The sequence below is a fragment of the Podarcis vaucheri genome (assembly GCF_965113315.1).
Source record: "Podarcis vaucheri genome assembly, chromosome: 12".
NCBI classification, from domain to species: Eukaryota; Metazoa; Chordata; class Lepidosauria; order Squamata; family Lacertidae; genus Podarcis; species Podarcis vaucheri.
Window position 1 is genome coordinate 43,653,080 of NC_138750.1, and position 24,014 is coordinate 43,677,093.

Here is a 24,014-nt window from a genome sequence, read left to right on the forward strand (position 1 = left end):
TAGAAGCTCTATTAACTACATATATTGTCCAAACATACTCCCAAAGAGCTGAATGTTTTGTCCTAGGACAAACACTTAGTATTATATAGGTGTAAGGCTTACTGGATTTTCACTTTAAACTCTGTAAATCCTAATGGACACAATGATTTAGCCTCATACTTGTAACATTTTTTGGCAGTTAATCACATGAGAAGGTATTATCACAGCAATTATAAACTATGACTCACAGAAGCTGAGTTTATTCTGTTTTGCCCTATGTATTATTTGAGTGAAATACTTCATCTTATAGGGGACGTGGGTGGCGCTGTGGGTTAAACCACAGAGCCTAGGACTTGCTGATCAGGTGGTCGGCGGTTCAAATCCCTGCAACGGGGTGAGCTCCCGTTGTTCAGTCCCAGCTCCTGCCAACCTAGCAGTTCGAAAGGACATCATAGTGCAAGTAGATAAATCTGGCGGGAAGGTAAATGGCGTTTCTGTGTGCTGCTCTGATTCGCCAGAAGCGGCTTAGTCATGCTGGCCACATGACCTGGAAGCTGTACGCCAGCTCCCTCGGCCAGTAAAGCGAGTTGAGTGCGCAACACCAGAGTCGGTATTATTGTGCTGTATTTACATAGCACATTGGACTTACAGCTAAGAATTCATCAATGCAAAAATGCTACGTAGTAAAAAGAATTTGTTTTGGTCAGATGACAAAGCATCATAATTTTTTTGGGGAGAAGCAGAAGTCTGTATTCAATTGGAAAGCAAAATCTGAAAGTTGCACTCCGTGGGAACTTCCCAAGCATGATGTAATGGAAAGGTTACCATGACAAAATGATGAGCTAGCCAACTCGAAACCTTTATAAATGAAAGATGCAAGGAAGTCTCAGCAGTTCTAGCACTTGTAGAACCTTAGTGGGACTTGCCCCCACTATGGTTATAGCTACTTAGCGAACTTCAATGTATACACAGCACAGAAGATTTCACCAGCAAACTTCAAAAAGTTATGTACCATACATTAAAACAACTGGAGGTGAGTCTGAATAGCCTACTGTTCTATGTATTGATGACTTTGATTGTTGTACAAGTTTACTTTACATAAGAATATTGTCTGTTTCTTCATATTTTTTTGCATTTTTATTTTAATGTTTGCAGTTTACAAGTATCTGGGACCCAAATAGTTTATTTGCTGTGGGCATGCTGGGTAAAATGTTGAAATCCTTTATATTCTAATAGCAGCACAGCTTCCTCTATTCTATCCTTTGCATACCTCATACCTTGCAGAAGGCTTGGTTGTGCTGGATGTGGCATGCAATTTGCACCAAATGTTGTTTGAGTTCTTTTTTTACAAAATGTGGCCATAGAGGTTGCAATAGAAGAGGCTATCTACAGTTTTACTGCTACAAAAACAGTAATAATTCCAGTTAGCTTCATATACACTAGTGGCTAAAATTGTGGAAACCTTTTTTAAAAAGCATATTTCCGAGGTTTGATGGCTCATAATGTAATGAATGATATGGTTTGAATGGACCGAAAATGGTTGAAGACCACCACCACAAAATAGATGCTGTTGATGAACTAATAATGAACTGTGTTGATCAAAAAGCTAATGGTATGTGCATGTTCTGGCCAAGTGAACAGAACACGCAAAGAAGTGTAAAGACTGGCTATACTACACTAGTTACAAACAATGAGTGTTGTAACATGCCAAAAGTTACTCAATATAAGTTCCGAACAATGAGTGTTGTGATATGCCAAGAACATGCCAAAGAAAGGGAGAAATGCCAAGATTCAGATGAACACCAAGAAGACTATATAAGACGAGACTTTTCAGATCAGTCTGTGTATCAGACGCAGATGGGATTCCCACTGTCTGGTCACCCATAGCTTTTACTGAACCTAATCAATTCAGTGAAGAGCCAGTGAGTATGGATGTGTGAATGAGTGCATATTCCCTGTCTTGTTATATGTTATGTTTGCCGGCACTCCTCAGTCTTTCCCATCACCATCTGATGGTTTTGGCCTGAGATGCTGATGCTTGAAGCAGGGACTTTTTGCATGGAAGGCATATGTGCTATTACCACTCAGTTATAGCTTCTCCCTTGTGCTCTCTTACGGGGGGGGGGAATGCACTAGGAAATAATTAAGGAGCCCCTACTCCCAGCTGTTATTTAAAAAGGGGAGATGGGACAGATGAAGATGTATTTAACATCATGTCTACTTTGGCCCCCAGTGGTAACTAGAATATATTGGCTCCATCTAAATGTCCACTTTCTGGCTGGTGTTTGCCATTAATTAAGCCAATAATGATTGGTCATTGACATTATGTTCCCTAAGGAAAATCCCAAATGACCACACAGAAAAAATAGAATCGTATCATTGTAGAGTTGGAAGGGACCCCAAGGGTCATCTAGTCCAACCCCTGCAATGCCGCGCTCACCCTGTTGGGGAAACATATTTTAATTTTAGATGTGGATTCATTGAACTAATTATTTTATACTTTTCAGAATAAAAGTAAAAAAACTGATGGACACTGAGGATGAAATTGCCATTGTGGGGATCGGATGCAATTTTCCTGGAGGTGAGCACTGCCCCTTTAAATTACATATTAAGTATAAGTCAATGTGTAGTGGGTGCTACCAGAGATCTTTATATTAGAACTAACAGGGAATATGATTATACTTCTAGTGCAATGATACAGCAGCATTCATATAGCAGCTTTTTAATGATCATAATCTGTATCGGCTCACGTGGGAAGGCTGAATCATGGATGCACACTTCTGATATACAGTTCTATGATAAAATAATATAGAATCTTAATATCAGAACTGGAAGGGGCCAAGAGGGCCATCTAGTTTAACCCCCTGCAACGCAGGAATCATTTTGCCAAACATGGGGCTCAAAGCCATGACCCTAAGATTAAGAGTCTGATGCTCTACTGGCTGAGCTATCATGTTGAGTTATTTACTCAGAATTTTTTAATTGTCTTATACAATGGAACTTTGGTTTTTGAGCATCTCGGAAGACAAACGATTTGGAAGCCGAATGCCAAAAACCGGGAAGTGAATGCTTCCGTTTTCGAATGCGCCTCAGAAGTCGAACGGCTCTTCCAGAACGGATTACGTTTGACAACCGGTGTTCCATTGTAGTTTCTGTCAAACGAATCACACCAAAATAATTTAAGTTTCTATTTTAATAAATAAACTATTGGGAAGTAAATTCCAGCTATCTAAAATAATATATTTTCAACAGGTGAAGGAATTGATAATTTCTGGCGAGTTCTAGTAGAAGGCAGAAACTGTGTTGTAGAAATACCTCCGGAAAGATTTGAAACCAAAAGCTGGTATGATCCAGACAGTCACAAACCAGGAAAGACAAGCACAAGACATGCCGCTTTTACCGAAGAGTAAGTGTTAATGCTTAATCACACGATGGTGGAAAATAAACTGTGAATCAGCTCCAAGGAAGCAGAACACTAAACTGTTTTTAATATTTTTTATTGTAAAGTAATTTGCCTAAACGTACACATTTGGTGTATGTTAAGGAAAATAGATAATACATTTCAAAGACACTTTTCTACGTGTGATGCCAGTCATTTTTTCATAGTAAGCAAAAATGGTTTTGGAGCTACAGGCTTGAAGCAGTTTGTTTTAGCTTAATATGATTGTCCCATAGACGGTACAATTCCAGATGAGTTCAATGGGCTTTGCTCCCAGGTTAACTGGGTATAGGATTGCAGCCTGAACTACATAACTATTTAAGTCAGTTTATTTGGAAATAGAATTTACTGCAAATTGTTTCTTAATCTTAATTACACAGTGTGTAAATTATTTTCAGAATCTGTGGCTACAGCATGTGGGTGGGTGAGATGGTGGACACTGGCTTAAAAGTAGCTTTGAAAAAGAATTGGATCATAGAAATTTGTCCATCAATGACTATTACTCAGGATAACTAAATGGAACAGCTATGAGTTTTTTGTTTTGTTTTTAATCCACAAATTTAAACTGTTTCAGTTTGTATTTTAATAGATGTGCAGTTGTTTCTTGAACATCTTAACCAGAATATTTTTTATATAACCTGTTTACTCATGGAGGTTTTTATTGTATTTCCCTTAACCATATGACAAATCCCATTTTATCTCATTTTTTGGCAATTAAAGTGTCTATTTGAACTGGGCTATCAACTTGTTTTGCTGCATCTACTTGTTTTATATATAAAACAATGAATGAATGAATGAACTTTATTACGGTCTCAGACCAGAATTAAAAAAGCATATAGATAAAATAGCAGTTAGGATTTTTTAACCAATAATTGTTAGAGCAAATGAGGACAAGGAAACAGGCATAGGATAAAACATTTGGATTAAACACGACCTAAAAGCAGCATTTGATACAGTCTCCAGAACCAACACGCAAACACAGCTCTTAGAGTCAGGTGCAGCCACCTAGGACATCTAACAGACCCTATTAATACCTTCAAAGTGTAGCCTTATGAGGCTTTGCCCTCGGGTGGGAAAAATATTGCGCCTGGGAAAGGGAAGTGGGAGTCAACAGACACTCAAGGAATAGTTTCGGAGAAAAGGCTTTTATTTCTACCATCCATGAACTGGTAGAAGGAGCAAGTGTGATAAGTCACAAAAAGCATGCATGAGTTCACAATCATGTACACAAGCATATATAGCCCTTTCCAGTTCCCTCCCCCTTTCTCCTCCCTCAGGAGTTCCTCTGAGCATGAACAGAAAGCTGTTTTGGGACTATTGTGGACTCTTGGCACCCTTCCCAGGAAAAGGGGGGGTGAGAAGCCAAGGGGTTTTCAGCATGTTCAGATATGTTTCAATCTCTTGTTCTGGCATGGTTCCCGGACAGAAAGTAAGTTGCAATGTGGTTCTTTAGCAAGGCCAGAAGACATGAGAAAGGCCTGAGAAACAATGGACTGTTCTCTACCTTTGTTACAGCAGAGCGGAATGTTTCTGATGCTTAGCTGCTGAGAAAATGATTTTGAAAAGTTTTGAGAAGCTTTGAGCCTGCTTTGGTGGGGGGTGACTTCGGGCCTAGGTGAGGTCACCTGTCCTCACTTTCCTTCAAAAGGAGTCAGGCAAGGGTGCCTATTGGCCCCTCTACTATTTAATTTCTATCTAAATAACTGTTAGAAGTTATTCGGGGAGACAAATAGACTGAGGACTTCAATATATAAGGATAACCCTTTTATTGTTCGCGTTTGCAAAGGCGGACCCTCCGTACCCGTAGATACGAAGAGCGCTTATCCAGCGTAGGCACAGTGGTTTTATTATCCCTACAGCTGCCGCCCCTCTTTAGGAGGCTTGGCTTACATTCTACCTATCAGAGTTCAACACATCCCTAATACATTGTTCAATCTACACTAGCCGTTTAACTGTTACTAAATATAGGTATACACATTCCATCCTGCCGTTATCTTGCAGACATGGCATTTGGACTCATAAAAGGCTCTTTCTCCTGAGTTTGAGACACTCTCCGTACCAGTCTCTCCTCTGTTTCCTAATCTCACAATCCCCCCTCTTTTCGATACTTTGTCTCAAACTCACGTAGCAAATCCCAATGGTTCCCTTCGTTTTCATCAGTCGGTACTGGTTCATACCTCATTGCCATCATTTGAGTAGTAACATGTTTCTGAGCCAACAAGGAGAGGGAGTTGTTAATTGCCCTGACAAATATAGGTAATACGCAGGGGTCTAATTTTTCTACGCGCTCCGGAGCAACATTATAATACATTAAGGTTCGGGTAACCCTATTTCCAGTTTTGGTGATTTGAATGCACTGGCTACAATTTTGATCTTTCGCTACGCTTGTAATTATTCCTATGGCCAATAAACTAACTCTTACTATAGTCCCTCTCATTCTGATTTTCGTCTCAATTGTTCTAGGGCTTGTACTACCGTGGGGGTTCTTGTTAGGCTACAACGGACCTCCCCTCCCAGGGTGATAACACAATATCGGAGTACAATGTCCTCTATAAAAACTATGTTACACTGTTCCATGCAGTGCACACATAACACACAGCATTCGCAATGGGCGCAACAGCAACACTCATAAAAACATTTGCAAGTGCAGAGCAAACACATTGGGAATGTCTCGTCAGCGTCCGGGTTTCTCCTGGTTCCTGGTTCCCTGATTGGTAAGCGTCACCTTCAGCGGATTGTTCGGGTCCGTGCTTATCGTCCAACCCTGTGGAGCCTTTTTGACTCTGTGATAGTGAGTCCACCCGTGCTCTCTGGTCCTTACTGCCGATTCCGTGGTAAGCAGCACTTGAAATGGACCTTCCCAAGCAGGGTGAAGCTTCTCCGCCTTCCACGCTTTTATCAGGACCCGGTCACCAGGCTGAAATGAGTGCTGATGCTCCAACAATGGAGGACGCTGAACTAGTACTCCACGCCTATGGAGAGATAACAAAGACTGGGGGAGTGACTGCAAATATTTCCTTAAAAACAGATCCTTAAATTCTACCAGAGGTTGACCCAGCTGGGCCAGATATATATAATTTAGTCAAATGTTTTTTTTTAATTTCAGCATTCGCCCTTTCTACCTTTCCACTGCTTTCAGGGTGCCAAGGGGTGTGGAGGTCCCATTTAATTCCCAGGGTTGCCATTACATCCTGTAATATCTTTTGGGTAAAGTGTGTGCCCCTGTCTGAATCTATAGCCTCGATTATACCGAACCAGGGAATTATATGTTCTAAAATAGCCTTGGTAACCACTTGTGCTGTTGCTCTCCTACCTGGAAAAGCCTCCACCCACCCCGTGAGATGATCTTTGAACACCAGCAGGTATTTTTGTCCTCCCCTTTCAGGCAGTTCCGTGAAATCTGCCTGTACCCTCTGAAAGGGCCATACTGCTAACGGTCTCCCTCCTTTCTCGGTCTTTTTGGCTCTAGTCTTGTTTACCTTTTGACATTTTAAACACTTCCAAGCTATGGAATGTGCCATAGGCCACATGTCCTTACTCCAATATAAGGATTTTACCATATTGACCATAGCCTCGGTCCCAAAATGCCCGCTTTCATGTACCTTTTCTAAAACTCCCATCATTAGGGTTTTTGGCAACACCACCTGTCCCTCTGGAGTTTTCCATCCCTCGTTCCCTTTTTCCCAGTTTTCTTTAATCATATATTCCGTCTCCTGAGGAGTGAAGACTAGGTTTTCTGTGTCAGCCTTGGTTAAGACCGGTACCTTTAAGGTGTACTGTCGAACCGCAGCTTCACTAGGAATGCCCCTGGCCGCTTCTTTTGCCCTCAAATCAGCCCACCTGTTTCCCACCTCTTCGGGACTTGTTCCTCTGGTATGGGCTGAAATATGAACCACTGCAACCTTCTCTGGTCCAGTAAGAGCATCCAATAACCTTTCTAACAATGCCATGTGCTCTATTTGTTTTCCATCTGCCTTAATGTACCCCCGATCCCGCCAGGTTCTACCAAAGGTATGTACCCCCCCCCATGCATAGCGGGAATCTGTCCATATTGTTACCTCTAAACCCCTTCCCAATTCAAGAGCCCGCGTCAGGGCCATGATTTCACATTTCTGAGCCGACCAGGTTGCCGGCAAAGCCCCACTTTCGAGAATTTCCCCATCTTCTCTAACTACAGCATACCCAGATTTCCTTCTCCCTTCTTCAACATAACTTGAACCATCAGTGTACCATCTTTCCCCTGTTGCCAACGGCGTTTCCATTAAATCCTCCCTGACTTTCGACATCAACTTTATAGTATCCACACAGTCATGTTCATCCGGTTCCCACTCCTTCCTTTCCCCAATCAAGAATTCAGCTGGGTTTAGATTTCGATCAGTTCCCAGAGTGATATTGGGGCTTGTTCTCAAAATACTTTCATATTTTACTAAGCGACCATCGGTCATCCAGGCGGAGGCCGCCCCAGTCATTATAGTAGATATTTGGTGGGGACTATGAACTACTTTCCACCACTAATTCCGCCGCCGCAGCCACCGCCTGGATACACGTGGGCCATGCCTTTACCACTGGTTCCAGAGTCTTGCTAAGATAGGCAATGGGCTGATAACGCCCCCCTCTCTTTTGGGCCAGAACTCCCACAGCAGTCTGGGAACTGATTGTTACATACAAGTGAAATGGTTGTTGGAGGTTAGGTAGTGCCAAAACCGGAGCCCCAATTAATGTCCTTTTTATTTCCTCCCACTTCAGCGCATCTTCCTGTTCCCATGTTACTCTTCCCCCTCCAACGAGTTTCTGATTCAGGAATTGAACCAACTTTGCGTACTGGTCTGTCCACAGCCTACAATATCCCAATAATCCCAACATCCTCCTCACGTCTGTCTTATTTCTTGGGGGTTGTAATTCTAAAATCCCTGTCTCCTCATTTGTCCTGTTTTGTCCTTGGGGCTGACTTCCCCTCTCAGCTTCTCTGATAATTGAGCAAAATTATACAAGCGTGGTGGGATTTTACTTACCAGCACACAACACATAAAATCTTCTATAAAGATGAAGTATACTACTTCATAAAACTTCATTTTTGTTGTAATTAAACAAATTGTATTTAAGTTTGGCTTGTGCTGCCAAAGCAATCAATAGCATTCATTTTATTTATTTTGCAGCAGGCTGCACTTTTATCTGCAGGTGTCAGACTCTGTGCTTACCTTTAGTCAAGACTACAATGTTCTTGACTAGTGTGCCTTTCTGAATAAAATTTAGGGCGGAAAATAACAGGCTTCTGTACAGTTGGAAGCATTTAACGCCTGACAAATACCACAAGGGAGGAAAAATAATAGCACATGCAAATTATATATTGCTTCTTTGACCCATAAAATGCTCCGTTTAAGATAATGAGCCACAACCTTGCCTGCACTATAATTCCAGAGTCTAATCAACAATGTTTTTCCTTAAAAAAAAAACCTCAGCTGATAGTTTTAAGTGCATCAGGTTGTCACTTATCTTTTAGTACTTGTTAAGGAATGTGTGTGGGGGGTGTGGGGGTGAGTAATAGAGAGAGAGAGAGAGAACTTCAGCAGTTACCACTAAAAAAATAAAAATAATGCTATAGGAAGCAATGAATTACCATGTAACTAAGCTGATATAAAAATGATCAGCTTCGACCAAACAATTTGTGCAGAATAATGTGAAATGGCACCTCTTTTAGTGATAGGCAACAAAAGGGAGGGAATCAGAGTGTCTGAAGAAACCAAACAACAGAACATTTGTTCTGCAGAATGCTCTAAGAACATGTTCTTAAGGGGAAGATAAACAACATACACCTGAAGCCCAAGATGAAGATCGGTTTGCCAAAGCAATTGTGCCCAAAACCCACCACCACCAGATTTATAAGAGCCTATTATTAATTACAAAGCAAAAATCCAAAGTCTTTTACAGGGTATCGTCAACACACAAACACACACCACCTCATGGAAGAAATCCCTCACACCTTGAGTCTAAGAGAAGGCGGCTTTTCAGGCTACCAGAACTGTATCCAAACACTTCTCCCACTTAAGATTCCCCCCCCCCAAGATGCTACAATAAATCACAACTTTAGCTTACACTTTTCAAAAGGATCTTCCAACACGCCACTTGTCCCCAGGTGGTCCTAAATACCTAACAAGTAGAAATGGTCACACACATAGCAAAGAATGCTGGAGCAAAAGGGAAGAAAGAAGAGAAAAGCTTGCTCCAATAACAGGATCCAGATGGCTCCTGCTTTTAGCCAGAGACTTGCAAGCCTTCTTTGGAGGTTATTCCCCCACCCCCACCCCTAAGAGAAGTAGGATTCCTAAAGAAACCCCTCTCCCGCTCCACAAATCCACACTAACTTCTTTCCATGGGAGAAATAAGAGCTGCAAAACAGGAGACAATGTGTACACCCCAACCCCAAACAGACTTCCAGTCCCAGGTCACTTTACACCCACAAGTCTGGGCACACTCGCTGGTAAAGAAAGTCCTCTGGAATCCCCATAAAAATGTCCTTCGCGTTAAGTATTAAGTATGGCTTGAGCACTTGCTGCAATCCCACCTTGCGCACTTTATTTCTTTTTAAGGGGGACCCGAAGGCCAGTCAAATCAATACCAGTGCAACAGTCTTTCTTGAGGATCGGGCAAAGTTTAGCAAGCCGGGAGAGGTTTCTCTGCCTTCCACCCACCCACTCGCCCAGCATTTGAGCTGCTGGCTGTTCCCGAGGGAGCTTACATGCCACGCGGGGGTTTCGCGTGGCGGATGATCTGCGTGGCGAGCGGCCGGGGGGTCAGGTCCAAAAAAAAAATTGGGCATGAAACCATACCTCTAGGTACGGTTTCTCCTTGTTCCTCTTATTTTCTATAAAATATTTCTTTAATTGGGTCATCCAATATTTCTCCGTTTCCCCTTCCGGATTCCAATTTTACATCCCGTCTGGCCCTATGGGATACTTTGGCCAAACCACCCTGCAGAAATTAATCATAGTGACCTTTGACAGGCCGACAGTATATTGCCTTAAATACTCCTCATTCCACTGCAACAATACCTGTCCCAATGGACTATTGATTTTGCCCATTATTCACAATGTCTCCAAATTCACGTTCTCTCACAATTGCACGGAATCGCCTGGCCGCTTCCCTCACGGGAGAGACGGAACCGCAAGCTAATCCTCCCGTCAGGGCCGAACCCTGATCCACACTCACGCGTCCGTTTGGAGCCTCTCTTTCACTCAAGAGACGATTCTCTCGCCCCCTTTCCCTTTTAATACCTCTCCCTCGTCTACTCACCCAATACAGTCCAGCGCCGCTTCTCGCGACTAGTGAACAGGCGGGCGTCCCCGCTGGGTTCTCGCGGTCCCCGACCGCCAAAAAGAGCTCAATACTTTCCTCCCATATATTGAGTCCTGTCTCTAGCCCTTGTGCGCCGTCCCGGGCGGGACTCGGTCCGAGTCACTCCGCAATAACGGAGGGGCGCCTACCCGGGGTCCGAATTTCGCTCAGGCAGCGCGTCAAAGGCCCCACGTTGAGCGCCAAGAATTGTTAGAAGTTATTCGTGGAGACAAATAGACTGAGGACTTCAATATATAAGGATAACCCTTTTATTGTTCGCGTTTGCAAAGGCGGACCCTCCGTACCCGTAGATACGAAGAGCGCTTATCCAGCGTAGGCACAGTGGTTTTATTATCCCTACAGCTGCCGCCCCTCTTTAGGAGGCTTGGCTTACATTCTACCTATCAGAGTTCAACACATCCCTAATACATTGTTCAATCTACACTAGCCGTTTAACTGTTACTAAATATAGGTATACGCATTCCATCCTGCCGTTATCTTGGAGACATGGCATTTGGACTCATAAAAGGCTCTTTCTCCTGAGTTTGAGACACTCTCCGTACCAGTCTCTCCTCTGTTTCCTAATCTCACATAACTTAGTATCTGCACTCAATGACTCAGAACTCCACCCGCCGAAGATTGCAAATCGGCATATTTCGGTCCTGCTATATGCCGATGATGCGGTAATTCTATCTAGAACCTCCATTGGACTCAAAAGAGCACTAAGATAGCTCGCAACATACTGTGAAACTGAATGTCTCAAAAACAACTATCAAAAGACCAAAATACTCGCTTTTGGGGAAAAACCAAAGCTTAGAAGCTGGGAACGCCAAGGCCATAAACTAGAACAAGCCACAAACTACAAGTATCTAGGAATGGTGGTACAGGCCTCAGGAACCAACAAACTACACATAACCTCCATCGGGAGTTCAGCGGAAAAAACCGCAAATTGTATCCTTAAATTCTTCAGAGCACAAGGGGGCTTCTTGGTCCCCACAGCTCTAAAATTATACAAGGCCAAAACTTTGGCACAACTCCTCTATGGTTCCTTTTTGGGCCCGCCTTCCTCTGCTTTCTCCCCACTTGAGAGAGTTCAATTTATAAAACAATGTCCATAAGTTATCATCCAATTTTGAAAATAACTGCTTATAAGCAGTGAACACCTGAATACCACTTGTGAGGTAGCAGAAGAGGACTTTTGCCTTCCTACCCTGCTCAAAAGCTTTTCAGAAACATCTGTCTGCCCAATATTGCAAATAGGATGCTGGACTAGATAGGCCTTGATCCTAATGGCTGCTTAACCAGTCATAGGGTGGGTGGCTTGGAAGCCAGCCACAGCAAGCTCCTATCCCTGGGGAGCAACGCCTGAGCAAGGTGGTCGGCTATTGGGGAATTCCCAGGCTGGCTGCCAGGGATATATGGGCTTTCCTGCCATCTGTTTATTTGAATTTCATTTTATTCAGTGTTTTGATAAGAGCTGAAACTAGTGTGGAATCTGAAATATTCAGGCACATGCAACGTTATGACTAGGATCCAAAATCTAGAAGAAAGCCTCTTCCTTTTGTGGAAGGCCTGTTTCTGATTCAACAAAAGAGAGTAGTCCTAACTCTAAATAAGTCCTTTCATTTGCAAGAATTCTTGCACAAGACTTTGCACTAGAGCTTTTCAAAACCTTTGAGTGCCCCTCTGTATTCTAAAGCTTGTATCTTTATTTACCATGTGTTTAATATAGCCTTTTGCTAGTATAAAGGTTCAGAACAGCACCCCTACATTTTCTCCCTCTACTCATGGTACTTTGGATCCAATTCTACAAATATTTGTGTCCACTATCCTAAGCCACTATTAAGTAGTGGCTCTAAATATTCTTCTATTTTCATTCTACCTTCCCCAAGAACAAATGACCAAATTATTAAAGCCTTTTATTTTAAAATGATTAATGGAAATAATTTTCTAGAAGTCAAAATATTTGATTGTCATATTAATGAATGTGCCATGAGTTGGTTGCATATTATTTTCTCCTACTTACAATGTTATTATCTGACTTCTGTTTTGTAGGTTTAATGCATTTGACAACAGACTTTTTGGAATTAATGATGTGGAAGCTGAGCGTATGGATCCCCAGCAGAAATTACTCCTGGAATGCACATACAGAGCACTGGAAGATGCAGGAGTCCCTAGAGAAAACATAAGTGGTTCAAAAACAGGGGTTTTTGTTGGTGAGATGATAATTTGAAGCTTAAAACAGTTGCACTAATTTAGGAGCATAGACTGGAACATATAGGGCTGGTCTACATAATTCTCTTAGGTTGCAATCCTATACACACTTAAAAAGGTAAAGGTAAAGGACCCATGGCAGTTAAGTCCAGTCGCGAACGACTCTGGGGGTGCAGCGCTCATGTCTGCAGACAGTTTTTCTGGGTCAGGTGGCTAGCATGACTAAGCCACTTCTGGCGAAACCAGAGCAGCGCACGGAAATGCCGTTTACCTTCCCGCCGGAGTGTTACCTATTTATCTACTTGCACTTTGACGTGCTTTCAAACTGCTAGGTTGGCAGGAGCAGGGACTGAGCAATGGGAGCTCACCCCGTCACGGGGATTCGAACCCCCAACCCTAGGCTCAGTGGTTTAGACCACAGCACCACCCACGTCCACGTACTTACTTGGGAGTAAATCCCATTAGCTTAGATCCTACTCAGTTATGAATAGAATTTTCCTATTGTGGTGGTGTGTTAATGAAGTCTTATGAACACTTAAGGTTCATTTGCAGATCACTTAAAAACCCCAAAAAAGTGATTGGTAATGGTGAAATAGCTCCCAAATATACATCAGAACATTTGAAAAATGGGTTCAACATACCTATATTTATTGAACAAATGAACTTTAATTGATGTCAACAGGTAACACATGCTAATGTAATTCAGCCACTGTTAAAGACAATTGAGAGTATCTATTGCTGACTACACAATATTTTTGAAGAAAATGTGAAGTTGTCTAGACAGTAAATATAACCGTGCTTAAGAGCATTACAAGCTAAAGAAAGTTTAAACTGATATAACTCAAGAAACAAACATGTAACTATTGGTTACATGAACAGCACTGTTGATGGTGATTAATCAGTTACATGATTTGCAGTTTTAAAAAATAAAGTCTAGTGTATTAAGAGAGCTGTTGGACTTTATGATCATTAAAAGAACTTCTGTGACTATCAGCTGCTTTGAATAGAACATGTAAATATGGATTTTATAGTAAATAAAACACATAAATAATACTATGCTATAAAGCAACATTTATGCAGTATTTCCAATATTCAGTTCAAATTTGAGGAATAATACGGTTTTCATATTATTAGTGATGTATGTAAAACATTCTTGTAAAACATGATCATAGATAGATGATAGATAGATAGATAGATAGATAGATAGATTCTTTATTGTCATTACACTAGTGCAGCATTGCACAAGTGCAACGAAATTGGATGCCAACCCTTAAAAACAACAAAAACAAAACAACAGCAACAACCAACAAACCACCTTCCAACCACACCCACACCCACACCCATCAAACTCCCCGGTCTCACTATCGAGTTACAGCATTCAAAAAGGCCACAGCTCTTGGATAGAAACTGTTTTTCAGTCTATTTGTCCTAGACTTGATGTTTCTATACCTCCTGCCAGAAGGCAGTAGTGCAAACAAACTATATCCCGGGTGAGATGGATCATTTGTACAGCAACCCTGTTAGGTAGGTGAACTGCATTCAGATTTTATATACTGGAGACCTGCGGAGAGATTAGCAGAGAGCTAGGAAATGCAATTTATGGTGGATTTGTTTTTTTTTTAACCCTAGTCTCACAACTCAAAATCTATCCACTTAGCTGATCAGTACTCACAAACCTGAATAGCTGCATAGCATTCCCTTACGAAGATGACTCAATGAAAAGCCTAATCTTGTTGTGTAGATTGAAGCATGTTGTGTGTGGCAGATCTAGAGCAATAAATGCAATCAAATTGTTCAGAATGAATACTGTACTCTCAATGTACTATGCTGGTAACACAGTACATCTTTGGTATTCACAGGTATGATGAATCAAGACTACAGGCTAATGAGTGGCAGAACCCCCACTGAAGCAAGCCACTACGATGGCACCGGGACAGCAATGAGCATAGCTGCTAACCGGATTTCATATACATTTAATCTGACTGGGCCATCGGTTGCCATCGACACGGCTTGCTCCTCATTTTCTTATGCTTTGCACTTTGCTTTGCATGCAATTAAACAAGGTAATGAGATCTAATAGTTTTCCACTCGTTCATATTCTTCCTTTCCTCTAAGGACCTCAAAGTGGCAAACAAGTCCCCACTGCACGCGATATTGCCTCTTATATTGCCTCTTATTCCCTATTTAGCAGCATCAGTTGCAAGGCACAGTAAAATATTGGAATATGTTTCTGGAAAGGTCTGAAGTTTGTATGTTGTGAAAGCCTTCCCCCCCCCCCGAAAACCCCCAGCCTTCTGAAGGCCACAGGCACTCACAAATAAGACTGACATATTTCAAAGTATAATTCTGGGATTTATCTTGGTCTTCCTTATACTATGCTCATTGCGGACCAGTTATATTATGTCATGTCACACAGGGTGCATTTTGTAATTTAGGTATGTTGCCTCACAGACCATAAACTCCAGTAGGCAAGCACTGAATGGAAGTGAGAGAGAAAAGAGCTTATAGGAATGATGTAGCTAACCGTAAGTTAGGAAAATAATTTTATATTAATTTAGTGACAAGATGTAGACATTTGCTTTACTCACACTAGAACATTTTAAAGAGAACAACAGATTTCCCCTAACAAACAATGAGAGACTTACTGTTGCGTGTTGAGACCCCGAAACCACCCCTTCATTGATGAATAAGACACAAGGGCACAGGTATTAGGTTAAATGTTATTGGGCAAATTTAGGCCACAGCTTTATTGGTTACAGAATGTGAGCTTTATTGGCTTAGGCATTGGATTGACCCGACTACATCTGACTCCTGCTCGTCACACAGGGAGTCCAGTAAGGGTCAACAACGGATAGGGGGAACCCCGTCCATGCAAACCAACTCGAGGTAACCCAGGGTTCCTGATGGGGTCGTGGCATGGCCCTAGCCCTGCCCCAGGCTTCGGACAAGATTCACACCCCTGGATTCCTTTAACGGAATGCCCTTAAGCTTGGAGGGGCAGGTAAATGTGTATGTTTGTATATACTGATGTAATCTTTTCAGAAGACTAAATACTGAGCCTTATGCTGAACAGAAATGCATTCATTATTTTACCCTACAGGAGACTGTGAAGCTGCTCTTTGTGGAGGAGTGAACTGCATAATGGAACCACAGGTCTTCGTCGCTCTTAGTAAGGCAAAGATGCTATCCCCTGAAGGAGTCAGCAAACCATTTTCTATAAAGGCCGATGGCTATGGAAGGGGAGAAGGTTGTGGAGTTATTTTGCTGAAATCGTTAAAGAAGGTATGAGTATAGACACGGGATTCACAAACTCCTGACTCTTAATTCATTAAACCTAGGAATTATGTCTAATTCTATTTATAAAATAGTCATAGCTGGTAGAATGCTCACCATGTCTCATAATCTTTGTTATAAGAGAGAGAGCATATCATAAAATGTTAACTGAGTTATATTGCACTGGCTGTGTTTGCCATCCCTATGTTTCACAACTTTAAGAAGCTTTATCTCTTTTCATCTTCTTTAAAATAGGCGCAGGAAGACTTCAGCAAGATATGGGGTGTCATCAGCGTGAGTGCAGTCAACCAGAATGGAAGATCCGTCACACCAATCACCAGACCATCTCAGGAGGAACAGGAGAAGTTGCTGCTCAGCATCTACCCAGAGCATGTTGATCCATCTGTTGTGCAATATATTGAAGCACATGGCACAGGGACACCTGCAGGAGATCCTGTTGAGGCAGAGAGCTTAGGTAATGTCATTGGTCAAAAGAGGTCTCCTAATCTGCCCCCTCTCCAGATTGGCTCCGTTAAAGGGAACATTGGGCACACAGAGTCGGCTGCTGGGGCAGCAGGCTTAATCAAAGTTCTTCTCATGATGCACCATGGGAAGATAGTCCCATCCTTGCACTTTTCAGAGAGCACCAGCAGCATAAATACAGGGAAACTGAATCTCTCCATCCCAACAACAGTGGAGAAGTGGGAGGAGCCTGGTGAATACGGCAGAGTTGCTGGGATCAACTGTTTTGGATTTGGGGGCACCAATGCCCATGTGGTTGTCAGACAGTTTAAACAAACCCAGGTTATTTCTCCAGTTCGAAGGCCTGTCGAATTATTTGTCATTTCGGCAGCTTCAGGAAATTCTCTCAAACGGGCGATAGAAGACACAGCTAGGTACCTTAATACAAGTGACTCAGCGACACTCCCAAATCTGGCCTACACATCTGCTTGTAGAAGAAGCCATATAAACTACAAGTACAGAAAAGCATTTGTGGCATCTTCACTACAGAAACTAGAGCAACAGCTTTCCCCTGTGGCTGAACTGGAAACAGCTCCGCTGAAGAAACCACCACAATTAATTTTTGTATTCTCTGGTAACGGTCTGGATCTGAAAGGGATACCTGAGATATTGCTAAGGTCTGAGCCAGTGTTTAGAGACAAATGCAAAGAAATAGAAAGGCTGTTTCTAGAACATCTTCCCACAGGAATCCTAAAATCAAAAGAAAATGAATACAAAGATTTCTCCAGGCCTGAAGTTGCCCAGCCCTTACTCTTTACTCTGCAGGTGGCCTTGGTTACACTCCTGCAACACTGGGGCATTAAGCCAATTGCTGCTGTTGGCCATTCAGTTGGCGAAGTAGCTGCTGCCCATTGTGCTGGCTTGATTTCCCTGGAAGATGCTGTCAAAGTCATCTACCACAGAAGCAGGCTACAGGCTAAAGTCACTGGAGGCAGAATGCTGGTGGTTGGCAACATTCCCGTTGCAGAAGTGTCAGCAGCCATTGGAGCATATTCCGGGAAAGTCTGTGTTGCAGCATTTAACAGTCCTTTGTCTTGCACCTTATCAGGAGATGAAACGTCTATCCATGCCATTCAGAAAGATCTGGCTGAGCACTTCAGTAAAAGAAACATATTTCTTCATGTTTTAAATGTGCCAGCTGCATATCACAGCCAAATGATGGATCCAGTACTAACTGAGATAGCAGACAATCTATCAGAATTAAAGAAAGGGAAGCCAGAGATTGACCTAATTTCGACAGCAACAGGGAAGGCCTTTTCAGATGGTGATTTTGTTACAGGCACCTACTGGGCCAGACAGGTTCGGGATCCTGTTTTTTTTGCAGAGGCTATAACAACTGCAGCAAAAAGCAGAGATGATCCTGTATTTGTGGAAATTGGTCCCCAGCGTGCACTGAAAAGATATATAATTGAAGCATTAGGGACACAAGCTAAAGTTTTTCCTTCCTTGCACCTTGACAAAGAATATATGACACTTCTCACACTTGTTAAAGGCCTTTTTGAATTGGGAGTCAATCCAGATTGGGAGCACATCTATGCAGGATATCAGGGTGTACCTGCAGCCTACCCCAGGTATCAATTTGATCATAAGAAGCTCATGTCATTTTTAAACAGGCTCCAGCAGCCAACTCAAACCAAGCTGAACGCAAACCACCTGTCAATTCATAATGTCAGCAACGGCAGTTCAGAATTCAAGCATTCCATATCTCAGACAGCGACTCCCTATTTGTACGAGCACAAGCTCAATGGTGTTGCTCTGGTTCCTGGTGCCTTTTTTGTTGAACTTGCTTTGTCAGCTGTGATGGCTAGCTCAGGAAGAAAGGAGCCCTTAAGTTTGTGTCAGATGAGCATGAAGTTTGAATCACCTTGTGTTTTAAGTGAAAATTCTCATGATTTGAAGCTAACAGTAGTATCACAAAAGGAAAAAAAAGATTTCAAAATACTGTCCTCATCTGGTGCAGTATATGTATCTGGACAGATCACATGGAACCAAGAAACCTTTCTTGAAGAAAATAACATTTCATATAGACATGTTTTTCAGCGTTGTAAATCAATGGTCAGAAAGGATGAAATATACAAAGCATTATCTCGTTTTGGATTTCAGTATGGTTCAGTATTCAAGCAGCTGAGTGATGTGTTTTATTTTGAAGAGCTGAAGGAAGCCATAACCATCCTTAAGGTGAACAAGCAAACCAGGGAAGAACTGCACAAGCATTTTATTCATCCAGTGATATTAGACTGCTTTCTGCAAATGACTGGTGTGATGACCACAAAAACCAGGAACAACTGTACAGGGTTTCCTTCCAACATAGGCAGCCTTGTAATTGTCCGACCTTTGGAAGAGGAAATGATGATATATCTGAAAACAAGTAAGTCTACTGAGAACTATTTAGAATTTTGTGGATGCTTCACAGATAAACAAGGCTCTGTTTTGGTTGAGATTAAACGTGTTGGGATCACTCTTCTGAAGAGAGCGTCCAATAGTGATGATGCTTTCCTTTTTGAAAATCAGTGGAAAGAGGTAACCCCTTCTCGGATTATCCAAACCTCAGGAGATGCACCCAGAGCTGCAGTGTTTGCTGACAAAATTGGAGTTTCTCAACAGCTCAAAAAATATTTGCATAAAGATTCTAGGTTTTTGATGTATGAAGACTGGGAGCAATTACTGGTGTCAGGAAGTGCAAATTCAGCTGCTCAGGACAAAATTAGGCTAGAGGTACATGACTACAGTGATGTTTTGTTTATGTGGGGAATTCAAAGATCAAATGGAGAAAATCCTGAGAGTGTTGTTGCAAGCTTATCCAAATGTTGTGAAGCTTTCCGGCAACTTGTCGTTGCATTGAGAGAGAAGAACAGTCATGGTTCCATCAAGATAATTACATATAGAGCAACAGGCAGGACTGTAGACCACATTAACCCTGGCTTGGCCTTGTATGGGATGGTAAGATCCTGCATTCTTGAAGTTACTGAAATCACATTTCAGATTATTGATATCGGTTCAACAAGTACAATGGACATAGCAGTTTTAGCAGATGTTTTAGTAGAATATGAAGCAGATAAATATGCTGAAGTCTGGATTAATCAGGGGAGAATTTACACTTCTGAAATTAGATGTACACAGGTTGATGACTGGTCCTATAATGAGCCTTTTCAGTCTCTTCAAGAATCTGAGCTGTCAACTTTTTACACTTCTGAGCCTCATGAAGTAAGAAATCTATTTGCCGAGCCAGCTGACCACATTGAGATTTCTCTTGATAATCACAATGTTGAAGTGCAAGTTGAGAAAATAAGTATCCATTCTGAAGACTATTATCCTGTTAGTGTTTCCAGCTGTAACTTTGGAAACACATTATACTGGAATTCACAGACCATTGATAAATACAGGTTCTTGGCTCTGGACTACAGTGGGACGGTGGTTGCAACAGGCAGTGATGTAAAAAAGATCAAAGTGGGAGATCATATTGTTTCATGCTACCCAGTGGCTGCATCTTCAAGAATCAGGATTCCAGAAGCAGTGTGTTTCAAAACCCAGAAATTTCCATGTTTTCAAATTGTACCCTGTGTCTCCTTCTTCAGGATAGGATGGGAAATTTTGCACCAGATGTTACCAAAGATGAAACGGAATAGATTTTTAGGCATTATTTCTGATGAACCACAGTCGGTTTTGTGTAAAGTGCTTGCTTTGTCAGCTCAGGAACAGGGCTGGAACACCTTATGTACAGCACTTGACAGCAACCTGGAAAAAAGAGTAGCTCAATGCAACGCCCTTGTCTTTCTGCCCTTCCTAGAAAGATTACCCAAAGACGTCTTAGCCCGTCTTTCACATCTTGAGGATGTTGTGGTAATCGATGGCAACCACCATTCTGAACACTTGCGATCTCTAATTGGAAGCGGTCATGAAAACTTTCAAATTCATATTCTCAGTCTTGCAACCATTTTTCAGAAATCATCGCTGAAACATTCCCACAAGCCTTTCAGTGACTGGTTGAAATCAATGCAACGCAGGCAATTCAAGGACTTGCCTTGTTCCGTTTTTCAGCCGACAGAAAACAGTGAGAGCATAGACACAATAACATCCTACTTTACCTGTAAGGCTGTCTCATTTGCTGTGCTGAAAAGCAATGGGCAGAACAGGTGTATTTCTGACATACCAGTGTGTGAAGCAAAGCGGAAGATGTTTAAGCAGAATGCTGTTTACATAGTCACAGGAGGACTCACTGGGCTTGGCTATGAAACTGTTAGATTTATTGCTCAAAATGGAGGAGGATGCATCGTGATCCTTTCAAGGAGAAAGCCCAGCATTGAAAAGCAGAAGGAAATAAGTGATTTGCAGATTCAGAACAAGTGGAGCAAGGTCATCAGTCTGCAGTGCAATGTGACTTTTTGGCCTGAGGTTGAGAAAGCAATCAGTTCAATCAGCAAAATCTTTCCAAAGTGTCCAATCAAAGGTGTTTTCCACAGTGCTGTGGTTTTGCATGATGGGCGCATTGAAAATATGACGCTCTCTAGCTTTGAGAAAGTTTTAAGCCCGAAGGTTGCTGGTGCCATCAATCTGCACCACGCCACTCAGGGACAGGCTCTTGATTATTTTGTATGTTATTCATCTGTTGCTTCCTTCATTGGAAGTTCATTGCAAGCAAACTATGCTGCCGCCAATTCCTTCCTGGACCTTTTCTGCCAATTCAGAAGAAACTGTGGACTGTCAGGACAATCCATCAACTGGGGTGCCTTGAATCTGGGACTACTGGAAGGTCAAAATCAACTTCAAAAATTGGTGGAATCAAAGGGTATATCAATTCTGCAAGTGGATGAGATCTATGAGAATCTTAAAACAAGCTTAACTCTGAACCACGCTCAGCAAGCTGTCGTGAAGCTGAACTTCAAAACAATGCTCAACCATTACTATCGTCAAATTCCAGCAATCAGAAGTCGCCTGCATACAATTATGATAGAACATTTTGGCAGTCAGGCTGAGCATTTTGAACAAGCCATGTCCAAGGATTTTGCTGCACTAAAATCTGAAGACTATATCATATCATTGGTGAGTCAGCTCACTAGTACAGATCCAAGTGACATTACAACGAATACACCCCTTTTGTCCCTTGGCATAGATTCCATGTTGGCCATGACTCTGCGCAATCTCATTTGTCTAGAACAAAAGGTTGATATACCACTTGTGAAAATTCTTGATCCTCATAGCACAGTGCTTAGTTTAGCACTGCTTTTAGAAGACTGTTCTAAGGAACCTGGGGAACCTACTGTATGTACTCGAGTATAAGCTGACCCGAATATAAGCCGAGGCACCAAATTTTAGCACAAAAAACTGGGAAAACTTATTGACTTGAGTATAAGCCGGTTCACCACACCACAAACCTGGTGGCGGCGGCAGCAGCGGAAGAAGAAAGGGCTGCTTTCTGGCTGCTTGTTCCTCCGCCGCCGCCGCTGCCAAGAGCCTCCTTATAAAATGAAAAGAAGATCTTATTATGGAAAAACTAATACTGAACCATCTTCAATAAAAGCATCCTGGGCCGCTCGTCCTTCTGCCACCGCCTTTGCCGCTCGCAAGAGCAGGCATAGGAGCCGCGGTTGGGAGAGGCACAGCACAGCTCCTGTGCCTGCCCTTGCGAGACATGGGCGGCGGCGGCGGCAGGACTGGCGGCGAGAAAGGGCTCCTTTTGGGCTGCTCGTCCCTCCGCCACTACTGCCTCACTCAAGTATAAACCGAGGGGGGCTTTTCCAGCATAAAAATATGTGCTGAAAAAGTTGGCTTATACTCGAGTATATACGGTAAGTGATTCCTGAGGGGAAAATGAACTGTGAAGTAGTAACCTGAAATATCTTTTCCTAGCTTTAGTGTTGATTTTATTTGCGTCATTAAAAAAAATATCTAATTTTTCTATTAATAGTGACCCTCAACAAGAACCATAATTTGGATTAACTAAATAGATGTAATTATAGTCTTAGTTAGTGCCAGCTGCTATTTCACCACAATCATTTAAATCTGCTGACAGTTAAGCTTTTCATGTGAGGACTTATCCATACTTACCTTGTGCCCCACTCTTTCCAGACACAGGTTCGTGCTTTAAAGCTTTGTCTCCAAGCATGTGTGGTTTTTGCCCTGGAGCTTTCCCTGCAAAAATCCACTCTTTAGCTCTCAGTCGGTGCAAATGTCAATTCAGGCTTTCAGTGGGTTGAAGTTTGCTCTGATTGACTGCTAAAATGCAGGTTTTCATGGGGAAAGCTCCACAGCAAAAAAATAAAGGGGTGCTGGGACATGGAGCTTTAAAGTACAGCATGGAAAGAGCAGAGGAAAGGTTGATAAGCCCAGAGGCTCCTGAAACAGCTTACTCTGAACCATTTTGGGGCATTCTTGGTTTGCCCTTCCTAATGTTTTAGCATGCTTAAGACAAGTAAAGTGGTTTACGGGGATCACTTGCCCTTTATGAGAGGGTGGAGAGGCTGAGCTTGAGTTTGAACATTAAACACAGGATTTTAAAATGAATGTAAAATGTGTTTCTGATTTTTTTTTTTATCTACAAGTCATTTGCTCCACTACAGTATGTTTTGTGTGTTTATCTTCTCCCTTTTGAAAACTGATCAAGGAAATTCAAACAACCATTACAATACATAGCATTTTTCACTGCGATCTCACAGTTTCCAAGGGAGACACGACATAGTGCTTTGCTTCTGCCTCTCCTGGGTCTTTTAAAAAGTGAACTGAGCAAAGGGCTGTATTTGGAGTTCAGTCCTCACTGCCATTAGCTGCCTTCATTCCCAGGTCTGTATGCAGTATAATTAACATTACGCTTTATATTTTGCAGACTTTGGAGGTTAGTTAAGTACCATATTAGTTAACTTTGCATATCATGTTTAAAATTGTGAAATACATATTCTCCCCCCCCCCCGATTTTTAATATGGAAGATGTTTTTACCTTCATTACTACTTTGTACTTGCATATTTTATAATTTTATGCTATACAGCGAAGTCTTTTTGCTTTATTACTACTTTGCATCAAAAATAACCATTATTACTCTTTGTGTTCAAATAAATTACATTGTTTTAATCAGTTAATAAAGATGTACTTGTTTTCAATCAGTTAATAAAGGTGTACTTTTATGTGATTAAATGGAAAGTTTATTCTTAATACAAAAAGGGGGGTGTTATTTCAGATTTTTGTTGAAGGGGGACAAGACTCTCAGCATGTTTTAAAGATTCTTTGTAGGTATATTTAATATTACTTTAGTAAGAATTCTTG

The 24,014-nt window shown here is 41.9% G+C and overlaps 1 protein-coding gene across 3 annotated transcripts; it reads left to right on the plus strand.

Moving 5' to 3' along the window:
* Positions 1-309: 309 nt before the first annotated feature.
* On the plus strand, positions 310-23,846 carry LOC309515679 (phenolphthiocerol synthesis polyketide synthase type I Pks15/1-like). Of its 3 annotated transcripts, XM_082193719.1 has the most exons (8): positions 1,019-1,692; positions 1,751-2,560; positions 3,232-3,385; positions 12,806-12,966; positions 14,824-15,027; positions 16,065-16,246; positions 16,493-22,018; positions 22,551-23,846. In XM_082193719.1, exons 2-8 carry the CDS (start codon positions 2,506-2,508, stop codon positions 22,551-22,553), a joined length of 6,285 nt encoding a protein of 2,094 aa, XP_082049845.1. In that variant the 5' UTR covers positions 1,019-1,692; positions 1,751-2,505; the 3' UTR covers positions 22,554-23,846. The 3 variants fall into 3 exon arrangements, with proteins under 3 accessions (XP_082049844.1, XP_082049845.1, XP_082049843.1); XM_082193718.1 differs by lacking the exon at positions 1,019-1,692 and adding an exon at positions 310-1,012 and having other exon boundaries at positions 2,487-2,560; positions 16,493-23,845; XM_082193717.1 differs by having other exon boundaries at positions 16,493-23,845.
* Positions 23,847-24,014: the final 168 nt, after the last annotated feature.